Source organism: Gopherus flavomarginatus, chromosome 5 (assembly GCF_025201925.1).
Source record: "Gopherus flavomarginatus isolate rGopFla2 chromosome 5, rGopFla2.mat.asm, whole genome shotgun sequence".
Classification (NCBI taxonomy): Eukaryota; Metazoa; Chordata; order Testudines; family Testudinidae; genus Gopherus; species Gopherus flavomarginatus.
In genome coordinates this window covers 97,715,972-97,729,894 of record NC_066621.1, presented here as the reverse complement: position 1 = coordinate 97,729,894, position 13,923 = coordinate 97,715,972, and the positions used below count along the sequence as shown (strand labels likewise).

The window sequence follows — 13,923 nt, the reverse complement described above, 5'->3', positions numbered from 1 at the left end:
TGTATCTCTAGGCCTTTCCTGCATTCTCTAACAACCACAGATGGACTGTGGAGCTGTTCCCTTCTCTCCCTGCTACCTTCTTCTCATTAGGCCTTCCTCCTGTATGCTCACCACCCAGCTGGGTTTCAATCTTCAGCTGGGCCAAGGACAACCAGCTGCACTAATTGTTCTCTGGCTCCAGTTAACTTCATCAGCTGTTAACAGGACATACCCATCAGAAGACCATTAACTCCTCTCCCTCCACAGGCCAGAGAGAATCCTATGGAAGATATAGGGGACAGGCATTTGCGGAGGATGAGAACAGTTTGAAGGAGGGTTTTTTGTTTTTTTTTTTTTGAAGTGGTGTTTGTTTAGGAACAGCCTTTGTCAAGAGGTGCAATGTGCATGGTGCACCACGGGCTCAGCCTGGTCACCTCTGCGGAAGTAGAGGGGAAGGAAATGCCACAGCTAGTGCTGCCGGATCACTGAAGGGTGCAGAACTTCTATCACAGCTGCAGTCTCTGACAGTTCCCAGACCTCCATTTCACTCCCCCTTGGGCAGCCACTGCCTGCTCATTGGCCCATCCACTTGTCCATCACATGCACAGGAGAGCTTTTGTCTCTGGGGGAGCAGCAGATGTGGTAGCAACACAACTTAGAACCTGAGGAGAGGCAGGAAGAAGCCATGAGGGGACACGGACAACCCAGGGGGGCCTGGACCCTCCTCTGCTGGCTGCCAAGCATCTAGTAGGGACAGGCTGTGAGCCAGACCAGCAGGAAGGACAGGGCAAGGATGGAAGGGCAGAGGCAGCACACCTAGGATAGCCCCCACCCATTCCCACTGACTGTCACTGCACTCCCAGCCCCAGAGACTCCTAACCCTGCTGAAACTGTCTCCAGAGACCCCAACCTCACTGAATGTCACTGCGCCTGCCAGGCCCCTATTCCCAAAGAGTCCCCACAACCCCACTGTCTCTCATTGCATCCCCTAGGCCCCTTTCCTGCAAGCTCCCAGGATGTATTTCATTTTAATAATTTGTTTGAGGCCTGTTGCCTCATTTAAAAACAAGTAGAACTAGCTTAATGAGCTAAAAATTAAATGTATACAAGAATTTGTGAATTGTATGCAGAGTACATGACAATTTTTTTCAGTTTCCCTACCTTTTTCAGACTACTTCAAGCGCTGGTCATGGCCAAGAGTTCTCTTTAGAAATGCCCATTCCTTGGCACCCGAAAGAGTAACCATAATAGTATCCCTGTGGATCAGTGTATTTTGGGAAGGGTTGTATAGACAGTAATAGTTCAAGGTCACCAGATCTCTGTCCATGACTGTTTCATAGCTCGACTAGGATCATAAAGTGAATCTGAAGTCTGCTGAAAAGCCAGTTCACATCTTAGACATTGGTGTGATATGCTTCTGCTGATATGTCTCTGTCAGGTGGAAAGCTACAGCATGCTAGTCCTGATGAAACTTCCATGTGGCTTTTCAATCAGACTTAATTGGAGTGCTCAGCTATAATCCAGCCTGGGGCCGCCAAAGGCATTGTTTCAGTGGCCAGGTCTGTCTGAGAGAAAGGGATACAGTTTCCTTTCCAATTGAAGGTGGCCAAATGCGCAGTACTGTGATCTTCCTCACAGCAGTGTCTGGTCAATCCCAGGTGAGTCAAACACTAGGATCTTCCTCACAACATGAGCTGGAATCTCACTGTAAGCCTAACAGTGCCAGCCAAAACTCCAGCAATGTGTGTTCCTATCCACAATATCCAGCTGAGACTCCCAATGTGGGCTTCCTAAAAGCTGTGCCTGTTGATGCCAGCTGGATTCCAGTGCAGTAAAACAATCAAACAAGCACTCAAAGGACACTAAGAAGCTGGAATGTAAAAACTGAACAAAATTTTCAGCAGGGAGTTTAAGAATTTGGCAGCCAAGATTTCAACTTCTCCCTTGCATCACAGCTAGAGTCCTGTGCTGGCATAAGCAGTGTCCGCAAACATTCACATACTGAGCAGATTGTACCCTTTTAAAAATATTTTGTTTTTCTTTTTGCTGCCAAAGAATCTGGGCTTAAATTTAACGGCATGAAGACACTAAGTAATTGCCTTGCTTTCTTTTAAAGATCCAGCCAGCTGTGATTGAGTGAAGCAAGAGGGAGAAAAGGTGTGCACCCACACACATGTACTGAGGAAGAGTGGTGATAACTAGGCACGGTCACATAAGCTTAACCATTGAAGACTTGCTAGATACTCCTGTGCACCATGTTACAGAAACATCAAACTAGCAGTGGGAGAACAGGCTACAGCAGAAGGCAACAAGCACAGTACAGGAGGAGGAGGAAGAGCTGTAAAGCCACGTGCTGCAGTGAGGGACAGAGCAGAGGTTTAGTAGAAGGGTTCCAAGACCCAACATTGAATTCACTGAAGAATGAGGAGGAGTCCGAGCTTTTGGCTCTCTCACCAGAGCTGGGTGCTTCCTTAAAGGAGGAGCAATCAGCACTGACAGCACACCTGTCTTTTTGAAAGGGCATCGAGTGCTGTTTAACCTAGAAGCCCATCCCTAGCAGCTGTAGCTGTGTTCTCCCTCTTGCTCTTCCTGCTGCTAAACTGTGTAAATCCCTGTGCCTCCAGATGAAACTGTATCTGGAAGATTAACAGAAAGTCATAGATGGCAGAACTGGCATGGAAAGTGTCGGGTCACCACTGAAACGGGTGGAGATTCCACCACTGCTTACATCTGCTATCCTGAAGGCACAGCATGCAACAGGGTGTGTCATGAGATAACAAAAACACACCTTAGCTATGTGGAGAGAGAGTCTTTAAAGAGATGCTTTATTGCCTTTGCAGATGTAACAGGGGAAATGTATTTGAAAGCCTGTATCCATAACAGAAGATACATGGTGAAACAAGAATGACAGATACTGGAATATTTTACTTTAAAATGTGTATCTGCTTGAATTTGAGTTCAGGGTTCCGGGTTACTTTTGCAATAGATAATAGAGCATAGTATATAAAATATAACAAGTAATGATGCTATGCACTGTATTGCACCTGCTTTGGAGGGTCAGAAAGTTCTTCACAAACATTAAGGCTCCCATCACCCCCAAGTGGTAGATGGTATTGTCCCTATTTTACAGATGAGGAAACAGGTACTGAGGTTTAGTGAATTGCCAAAAATCAGATAGCAACTCAGTGGCAGAACTGGGAACAGATTCCAGGAATCCTGACTCTCACTCCCCTGTTCTAAATGTTAGATAGTGCTTCTTTCCAGTTCACCTACCCTGCTTTAGGTCAACAAGGAAAGGCTGATTTAAAAATGTTCCCTACATGTGCTTTCAGTAACACTGTATGGTTAGTAAAACTGAAAGAATTACCATCACCTCAGTGCTGCCAATTCTCATGACATTTGGTGTTTTTCTTAATGGCCCAGCTCCTGGCGTCAGGCGATTTACATGAAAAATCACAGCCCTTGTTCAAAAAAGTTTCAGGGCTTCAGGATTGTTGAGAAAAGCTTGAAAACAAAAACTATAAAAAGGCCCAAAACCCAGAAAGCACATAAAAACAATTTTTAATCTCATGATTTTCAAGCGGCAGGTGGTGGGTGGAGAGGCTGGTGTATGACCTCTTGAATGCTTGGGGGCTGGCCAGTACTGCTTTTCCATCACCATTTATTCTACTTATTTACCCTTTACATTTCACTCAGCTCATGAAGAGAAACTAAGTAGGTCTTCAGTTCCACTTCCTAGTTCTCAAACACTAGCCTAATCCTTTCGAACTGGGGTCTCTAGAAAGGAATATTTAAGGGTTTGTTTTGTTTTTTAAAATATGGTTGACGTGTTTTTCAAAAATCATGAAAAAGTTTCTGTGAACAGAGTCTATAAAACCTTTTGTTTACAAAACCTAAGCCTAGGCCCTAAACTATTTGGCTGCCTCTCTTTAAGGAGATAAATCTAGTCCTACCCTTTCTCTTCAGAACAACTTCAATGCACTCCCCAGCTGCATAAAGGTTTCTTTACTTAGCCATAAGCCTCTCTGTGACTTGGTCAAATCTGAAAACAGCTGCCTATTTCAGCCATGGGGCTAAAAGGAAAGCGATTTCTTATTTTAGGGCTCTATGGGGTCTGGTGAATCTGTTTCTCTGTATTTCTTTAAAATTAATTAAAATCCAATATAAAAACTTAAAAGGCAAAGGGCCTGATTTTGCACCCACTGAAGCTGATGGTAGTTTTGCTATCAACTCCCATGGAAACAAGTTCAGGTCCCAATAGAAAGAAAAATATCTACTGCTGGCTTTTTAAATTGTCTTTGTGATGTTACAAATTGATGTTGGGAGGTTAGTGTGCTTGTCAACAAGTTTCATATCTAGCATTTGTTTCCCCACAGTGGAATGGAATTGGAATAGCCAATTGAGCACTCTTTTTTTCGTCCTACCTTAGAGCTTGGTGAACCTGTTCATGAAAAATAAGAATCGCACCCTTCCCATGTTATCCAACATGTCCCAAATCAAATGTGATCTTATTCAAATGCTTCAAAAAAAAAAAATCTTAGCAGTGGTTCACTTTTCCCTTTCATTTTCATATTCTTTTAAATGGCCAAACTCTGGCTGGGACCAAAAATCAGAAGAATTCTACTAAAGATGCTTCTTGGGCCATTTCTGGCTACAATCACACATGGAAGTCCTGGAAATCTGTTGATGAAGCTCATTCTCAGATTTCCCAGTCAGTTTTGCAAAATCAAAAGGTTCAAGTAGTTGAGCATCTGAATGTTTAACTTACTGTAGCCTGAACTTTGAAAATATGAAGAGGTTTATTCACTACTAATCTTACCCTCATGATCCCTAAAAAGTCTATTGGAAAAAGTCAGCAATTCTACATTTTAATGTCTACATTTACTGGGGGGATGGGAAAGATGTCCTACAACACTGTCTGTAAATTAATGACAAACATATACACTGAAACAGGCATACATGATACTTCTACTGAGGCTTCATAGAAAACAGGAATATAGTCATAAATGTTACTAAAATTGATACTTGTCTAATGTTGATACAGTCACAATGGTATTCATGTCAGTAGCTATGAAAGGATAAGGTAGATGTAACCATTTCTGATATTAACATGAGTGTTACTAGGGTGACCAGATGTCCTGATATTCTGGGCTTTTTCTTATATAGGGATATAGGGACCTATGACCCCCTACTCCCATCCAGATTTTTCACACTTGCTACCTGGTCACCCTAAGTCTTACTTACATCTGTACTCAAGTAATAATGAGCTGATTAGTCAAAATATTGTTGTTAACCGTTTGAGTTTTGTGAGTCAGATTTTGGAGGAAAAATATGGAACAAGAAATGAATGAATTCCCTCCACATCTTTTCAGCTCTCAGTATCAGTGCAGAAATGGGATCCAAAATAAGTTGGCGGTATTATAAAAAATTAAACAGATTTTGTTTTCCATATTGACCTGGAAAAAGGACAGGAATATTTTGGGATTGCAGTGGAAAAGCTGCCCCCGATCTCTCAGAGAAAACAAACACGAAAGACGAAAATAGGTAACTGAACAGAAAGTATTTTCTAAGAGCCTTGAAGCAGCAAGAACAGCATGAAAAGGAAAGGGTGAGTATGTGTTTGGTAGCAGGAAGTGAACGCATTACAGCTCTTGAGTAGAGATGAATTTTCGTTGCATGGATGTATTTTAAAACTACCTAGATAGCCAAAGCACCAGTCTGCAAAAATGATACCAAGATGCTAATATTGAGGGTAGTGAGGAAAAACATTCAGATCTTTCCTTTGTACCCATTACTGCAGAGAGTCTGTAGCCAGAAATGTTATGCCTTTCTATTTTTGAGGTGAATTGGACAAACTCTGAGATATCAGACACAGAAAAATTAGAACTACTTTTTGGGGAAAATTCTCATAACATTTTTTGTTCACTTATAACTAGAGCTGGGGAATGTTTTCAATTTATTTATTGTGGCAAATAATTTTCTGAAAAATGCATATTTTAGCCAAACTTTTTCCCGGAAGTGGAGTTGGGTCTCATAAGTGAGTGAAAGCAGGGGCCGAGAGTGAGGATTCTTCTGTTCTACTCCTGGTCCTGGGAGTGCGATGTATTGAATGAGAGAAGATAGAGGCAGATTCCTAGATTCCAAAGCCAAAAGAGCCCATTGTGATCACACAGGCCATGGAACTTCTCCAAAATAATTCCTAGAGCAGAGCTTTTAGAAAAATATCTAATCTTGACTTACAAGTTGTCAGTGATGGAGTCTCCACCACAATCCTTGGTCAACAGTTCCAAACATTTGTTGCCAGGTGTGAATATTGCATCATGGCTTGTAGACTTTATGATCTACTATGACTTCTTAAAAATCTATAGCTAAAGTGCCAATCTTTATGCCAGTTCCTGATTTGAAATTTTAAATGCTGCCCAGGCTCCTACGGGGATTACAAACCCACAGTTTTGCAGAGTTTATGAACACGTGAAGCAGTTCTGAAGGGTATATAAAGCATAAAAGCATTCATGTGGCAAATCATGTGCTTTAAAAATGTTACAAATGCAGAGACATGGATTCCATAAACCAACAACACACAGTCAAATGTCAGGACAAATCTTAAAATACCTTTTTTAAAAGCCTAAGGAAATTCCCAAGAAAGAAGTTTGTTGAACTTCTATTACAATAGCAAACATGCATTAACCACTTAACGGGGGAGGACCCAAAGAATGTTGTAGTGTGAAAAATTAAGGAAAACCACAAATAATGGAAGTCTAGAAGAAACAGATTAAAGTTAACATAACTACAATGAAAACAAACCCAGGAAAGGATGGAATTGCAGAGTCAAGGTACTCAAACATCCTCAACTAAATCATGAGTCTTATGCCTGCACAATATTCATTTTCAACATCGACAGCATAAGCTGTGTTAGTCTAACCCTGTTCTTTGTATCTTACTCAGTATACCAGTCAGTCAATGTGTAACCCACCATCTATGTGTATGCAAACTATACTCAGAATGTTTTCCCTAACAAGAGAGGAACACAAACATCTCAATTTTCCCTCACACACACACACAGAAAACCCATCCAGCCCCATCCCAATCTTATTCCCTTCTGCCTGTAAGTGGGAATTTTACCATTTCAAACTTTTAATATAAACAGTGGATAGCTGTGGACATCTCAAGCCCCATATACTCTCACAGGCTTGTTCTCCATATTCTGATAGACCTACTATGCTACAACTAGATAGATTAACACATACAAATAGGCATCATTCCTGGGTGAAATGCCAAGGGATAAGGGATTTCACACACTGACTAGCTGTAAATCTGTGGTGCTTATGACCGATATGGATCTACCTCTACCTGGAAGAGGAGTTGGGATGTGGGAACAGAAAAGTCCCAGGTTGTTTGTTACTTCAGTTCTGTATTTCCACATTTCCCCTACTTCTAAAAAAATATTAACCTTAATTCTGAATGTCCTCCTTTTCTAATAGATGCATTTAGTATTATTTGTTACAATCTAGGACATTAAGGTTTCTTTCCCTTAAGTAAATCTGGTTAGAAACTTTACATCCTTTTTTTTTCAATTAGAAGTGAGAAAAATATATTGACAAAAATGGTCGTGAAGAGTTTCATGTTTTTCAACCAACTCTACCTTGAAGGCTCAAATACAGAATCACTACCAACTCCTTAATGGAGTTCTATTTGGCCTGGAAATTCAATGGAGATAAATCAGAGCTCTTCTCTATGATAGACACTGGAGTAAGAGTTCCCTTCTTGCTGATGGAGGTGGCTGTTCAATCTCCCTTAATTCTATGCTAAGCCAATGTTATTTGTTTGTTACCCAGTCCCCATTATCAGGGCCAGTGCAACCATTTAAGCGACCTAGGCGGTCGCCTCAGACACTAGCATTTGGGGGGGTGCCATTTTCTTCAGCAGCAACCATGGCGGCCAGATCTTCGGCCATCCTGGTCGCCTCTGGCATTTAGGCGGAGGGAGCTGGGGCAAGGGAGTGCGGGGAGGGCTGCCTGCAGCAAGTAAGCCAGGGGGCAACTAGCAGGAGAACTCCCTGCCCCAGCTCACCCCTGCCCCGCCTCCTCCCCGAGCACGCTGTGGCCACTTCACTTCTCCCACCTCCCAGGCTTGTGGCGCCTAAGCTGACTGGCACCGCAAGCCTCCTGGGAGGCAGGAGAAGTGAAGCAGCGATGGCGTGCTCGGGGAGGAGCTGCTTCACTTCTCCTGCCTCCCAGGCTTGTGGTGCCAATCAGCTTAGGGGCCGCAAGCCTGGGAGGTGGGAGAAGTGAAGCAGCCACGGCGTGCTTGGGATGCTCATGGGTGGAGCAGATGTGAGCTGGGACGAGGGGGCGGCCTCAGGGCAGAGCTGCCGTGGGAGGGGGCGCCTCAAGGCAGGAGTGTGGAGGGGTGGGGAGGGCGCAAGGTGGGAGTTTCGCAGGGAGTCTGTCTGTGGTGCGTTGCCAGCTTTGGTACCGAGCGGGAGGGACCAAACCGGGGTCGGTGGGGAGTTGCCAGGAGAGAAAGGTGGAAGTTTTGCCTAGGGGGCGAAGCATCCTTGCACCGGCCCTGCTCATTATGGATCTGATTATGCAGATAAGTTACAGCCCTGAATAGGGGGCATCACTGAGTCTCACTAGCCCAGGACATGCCACTCATTAGGAAGTACACTCCACCCTGCAGTCAGCCAATTCCACTATTAAGTGCAAGGCTCTGGTCCCACCTCCACTGTCTCTTTTTCAAAGGCGTACGTAGGCACTGATCCTAGACTCTGGCTGTGGCTGACCCCTGTGCATGGGGCAGAGAAAGCTCCTTGCACCCTCAAAGGTACTGGTCACAGTCTGGCTATCTGGCTTTGAATTCCCCTCCAACCCATACAGCCATGTGTCATATCTGTGGTCACACTTCTGCTGTTCCATGCAGCCCTGCTTTCGCACCTTTCACCTATCTGATGCTGTGTACACAAGGATTCCTTTCCATCTTTTGTTTCTTTGCATCAACAGGTTCTGTCATGCCAACAGTGAACCCAGTGCTGTAATGTGGGAGAGGAGACAGGAAGGGGAGCAAGATGAATGGGAGGGAGAGGGGAGGAACTGATGCTCAGGTGCAGGGGAGGGCTGTGAGCCTGGTCTAGTTCAGTAATCAATGTGGTGGTTTTCCTGCTGTGATTCCAGCACTTGGGTCAGGAATCATACTGTGCTAAGTAGGTTTTAGTTTTGGATCAAGGGTCTTTAAATATCTAGGGCCAGATTCTCAGCTGATACAAGTTAGTGTAACTCCACTCAAGTCAATGGAGCTACATCAATTTACATCAGATCAGAATTTAGCCTCTAATTTCCCTTCTGTTTATTTCTGTTTCCAGGAAGTTTATCTGTCTCTTCTCCCTCACTTTTTTCTGTCTTTCACTGAAAGAGTAAGAAAAGTTCAAGTTATCTTTGTTTCTATTACTATTTTTCTGGGGCCAGAAGGAATGTTGCCATGATCCACATGGAATTACAAGCAGGAGTTTCCTTCCAGGAAAGAAAACAACCACTAATATAATTGCCACACACTCCAATTTGAAGACAAGAACTTGCACACAAACGCAAGTAAATAGTACAGGATAGAGCACATCTAAACAGGTAGTCTCACACAGCATATAGAGGCACATACATATACAAGCACACCATGCATCGCTAGGCACATATATAAACAGCTTGCAAACACACACACACTTACAGTATGCAGTTTGTGTGATGTCACTGAACTGGTACATCCTTTGCTCTGACTGAATCTCCCTGTTTCTAAGTGAGCAGCAAGCAGTGTTTTAGCAATGTAATGAACGGAGGAGCATGGACAAATGGTTGGATTTTGCCTCCCATAGTTGAAGGGCCACATCTGTCTTCTAAAGTGGAGGACTTTAGAACAGTGCATGCGAGTCCTTGCTTTGTTCCACCCTCTTTCCAGCCTTTGTTTGCTGGATGTGTCCTCCCTGCATAAGAGGCTGAAAATCCCCTGTTTTCACACCTTACAAAGTTTCCCCTGAAAACAGAATTCCTCTCCAGTTAGCCTGACCTGCTCCATTGTACTTTAAAGATTCCCTCCACTTCCCCAATCTTCATGCCTAAAGATCTGTTCCTTTCCATTTCAAAGCATCCCAAACTGGCACTCTCCCTCAGCTGCTTCACCTTCAGTGCTGTTAGCTGTGCCTGATACCATGCATCCTCAGCCGGACATCATATCCAGAGACAGCGTGCTATTTAGTAAGGGAGCTTGGATCCTCCTCCTTCTAAGACAGTTTTCAAGGATCACTTGGTGCTGTCCTGGCCTGGGACTAGTGGAGTGGTCTAATGAAACCACAAACCTGTCTTTGTTATGGGTAGCACAAAAGGGACTGAGGGACTAATAAAAGGAAGGCTATTCCACAATAGGAAGGAGAAAGGGTTACCTCCTCTCACAGAATGTTCACCTCCAGGTAGGCGAAAGGAAGGAAAGATACCTAAATGCCTGAGATGTCACAGAAAGGACTTATCTCCGTGAGAAAGTTACACTGGTTTAATTTTAGGTGCTAAAACTTGTTCTCAAGCAACTTAAGCAAAACCGAAATAAGCCACTCAAACTGAAATAAGAGTGTCCACACAGGGGTTTGCACTGATTTAAGGAAACTCATTTCAATTTCCACATTAAGTTAAACCAGTGTAACTTTCTTGTTTAGACAAACCCAAAAGACAGAGCATGAAAAGCTCCCTGGCTGCTGCCAGTAGAAGTTTACTAAGAAATGAAAGTTGATAGGAGATACCTAGTAACAGCACATTCTTAATTCCAATACTGCTCTAATGTTGCACAAGTCAAAAGCGACTGGACAGGTTACTCAAACTCTTCCACCCAAAAAACTTCTCTCATCTGAGATGAAACTTGAGAAATCCCATCCCATAAAAATTTCACTGCAGATAATAGAAAGGGTTGAAAACAGGTATTTGAACAGAAGAGTTTCTGCAACCTTAGCTGTAGAGTGGCAGCCATAACCAGTAAGCCACCACTTGCTCCTCCAGCAGTAAAATGACTGCATGGTATAGTTGTGAGCAAACAGTGTGTTAGAAACAGGAGGCTCTGCTAGGGCATATGTTTGTCTGTAATTCTGTTGACAGGGTATTTCAGCTTTCTATCAAGGGAGTGCATCAGCACTCAGTCTTCCTTAGGGGTTTGGCCTTCATGGAATTCTAAGGAGAAACCTGCTAACAGGGAGGATTCAGAACAACACAGATGATGAAAAATTAGGCTCTTTTCTAGACAATCATTCTGTCTGGTTTCCTCTTGCCCTCCCCAGCAGTGTTTTACGGCTATAGCCTCCACTTTGGCCCCTGAAGAAGCAGCACAGGTCTCTTTCCCCGCTCCTCCGGTCTGACTAATGTACCTCCCCAGCAACACCCTGGTTTGCGCTTCTTGCTGCCATATGATTTTCTGGGCTTTTTTTAAAGCTTTTTGCCCCCCCCCCCCCCACCAAGCGCAAGCACTTTGAAAGTTAAAACCAGCAGAAGAGAGGGACACTGGTATAGTCCATTCAGGGCATGGCCCACTAGGAATGTGCATTTCACCAGGCAGACAGCAGAAAGTCAGCATGGGGCTGGAGCGGTCTTCACTGCCGGACTTAGGGCGGTTAAATCCAGCAGGAAACAAGTGGCCATGAACAGCCCGATCCTGCTTCAGTTGAAGTCATCAGCAAAACTCCCCATGACTCCCTCAGGAGCAGGCCCTAAATGAAACAAGGGCCGAGTCTCAGGATCTTCCTTCTCCAAGGCAGATTACGCCCTTTTGAAGCCCATAAAAGCAACTAAGATGGTTAAACCTCTCTCTGTCCCAGTCACTTCTTGGACAATTGAGAATATTTTTGGCATATGGCAGAACAGAGCTTACAAACTGTATGTTTGTTTACTTTTAGCTCCTTACTTGTGCCTTCTAACAAAAGGTGTGTTTTTTATCTGCCTCTTTCTAGGACAGCCACCCTTTAAATTAGGAGCGTACGGACAGGCACCATGAGAAAACTTAAGTATGATTTCATCGCAGGCAGCAGTTTGAAAACCACTGCACCAAAACCAGAGACTGAAACAAGACTCAATGGCTCTGAATCAGACCACAGGCAACCAAAGAACCCGGGCTCTCCGAAAACGAAATATACAGCAGCTCTGCTTACAACGGGTGTGCCAACTTATGGGGTCTTCCCAATGGGACCAACTGCGGCACACAGCCAGAAACACAACAGATAGTCTGGGCGAGGCCATCTATTTGCAAGCAGAAGTCTCCATTTCAATAAGTGCTGAAACCTGCTCCCAAGCCGCTGGCCTGGAATGGCCCAGTGCAAAATCAAAATGCAACATCTCTTTAGCACTTAGCCAGAGCTAGCAAAGACCGAACCCAGCCCCCTGCAGGAGCAAAACAATAGTTCCCCCACCCGGGGAAGTCAGATCAGTACTAGGCTGGGAAGCACAACTACTTCGCTTGACAGCAGCCCCAGCGACCAGACGCCGTCCCCAGTTGCATTCCCAGCTGTATCTCCTGCACCGCGTGAACGCAGGGCGCGTTGGCAGACACCCGGAGCCTTGTCCTTCCAGGCTTTCGTGGCGTGACTCGCTACCCCCCCCAACCCCGGTTTCTCTCCTGGCAGCTCCCCGCCGACCCCGGTTTGGTCCCTCCCGCTCGGTACCAAAGCTGGCAACGCACCATAGACAGAGACTCCCTGCGAAACTCAGCCTGAGCGCCGCGGCGAGTGGGAAGTCCCAAGCCGCCCCTTCGCATCGCGAACCGCTCCCCGCCACACTGCATCGCCCCTAAGCTGTGCCCTCGCCCCCAGCCCAGCCTCTCTCTGCCCCCCAGAGGCACCTTCCCTTCCACGGCTTCATTTCACCTCCCTCAGCCGCAGCCCTCCTCATTTCAGTCGCTAGCCAGCAGGAGCGAGCTAATGGCACCGCCGGCTTCTTTCCCCTTGTCCTCTCCCCACGGACAAAAGTTAACAGAAAGCGGGGGCAGGAAGTGAGTCGGGGGGGCTTGGTGCCTGGGGGTCAGAGGGACTCTGCGCGGCCGGGGGGCAGAAGTTACTTCACTCACCTAGCGTGGCGAGCCATAGCAACAGCTGGAGCGGGCTGGCCAGAGGCGGGAGACAATCCATGACTCTGCGGGGTCCTGGGTGCGTCTCCCAGCGCGGAGCTCGCTCGCTCTCGGGCTCCGCGGCAGCTCTGAGGTTAAGGCTCGGACTCTTGCTGGCTTATAGAAGAATTCCCACCTCCTGCTCAAGAAGGTTCTCATGGGTCCTAAAACCCGCCCGGTCCCCCCCCCCCCGTAGGTTCAGCTACTGCGCAGAGCAGCGAATCCAAGGAGCAGAACTCACATCAATTATTAACGCATCCGGGAATACATTCTGCAAACACCTGCATTCAATTGGAAGAACTGAATTCAGCATCTTATTAGGTGTTTTCCCTCTCCTAATCGCTCTCATCCTGCAGCTGCCTGGATGGAACTGCTCCGTTACCTTGGCCCCAAGGCGCACAGTTTGTGGGCCAAGTTCAGGTGATATGTAAGGTGATTGTAAAATAGATTCCCCTAGGCCTGAGTCTACTCTGGCTGACACTGGTATGTGAGGGGAATCAGATCTCCTTACACTGAGCTAGACTCCCTTACACTAAGCTAGACTTCCCTAGATCCACTTACACCCATTTACCCATGTGCAGGGGAGTCTAACTTGGGTTACATGGAGCAGGAGGTGCGGGTTACAGTACCGTTTGTGCTTTACCTTCCACCTTCTGATACCCTCTGGGTAGTTGCTTTACTTATTAACTTCTTCTTTCCCTGTGGTTCCTCAGGCATGAGTTACATCAATTTACGCTCCCTTAGATTCACTTACATTCAGAGGGATGAAATCGTAGAAACGTCGAGCTGGAAGGAACCTCAAGAAATCCTCTAGTCCAGCCCCTG

The 13,923-nt window shown here is 45.5% G+C and overlaps 1 protein-coding gene across 2 annotated transcripts in view; it reads right to left on the bottom strand.

The window, feature by feature from the left end:
- LTK (leukocyte receptor tyrosine kinase) overlaps positions 1 to 13,163 on the bottom strand; it is a 159,260-nt gene extending 146,097 nt beyond the window's left edge. For both annotated transcript variants that reach the window (XM_050954786.1, XM_050954787.1), the window contains exon 1: positions 13,060 to 13,163. In XM_050954786.1, coding sequence (XP_050810743.1) covers positions 13,060 to 13,120 — 61 coding nt within the window. In that variant the 5' untranslated portion in view covers positions 13,121 to 13,163. The remainder of the gene's footprint in view (positions 1 to 13,059) is intronic.
- Between the last annotated feature and the right edge of the window lie 760 nt (positions 13,164 to 13,923).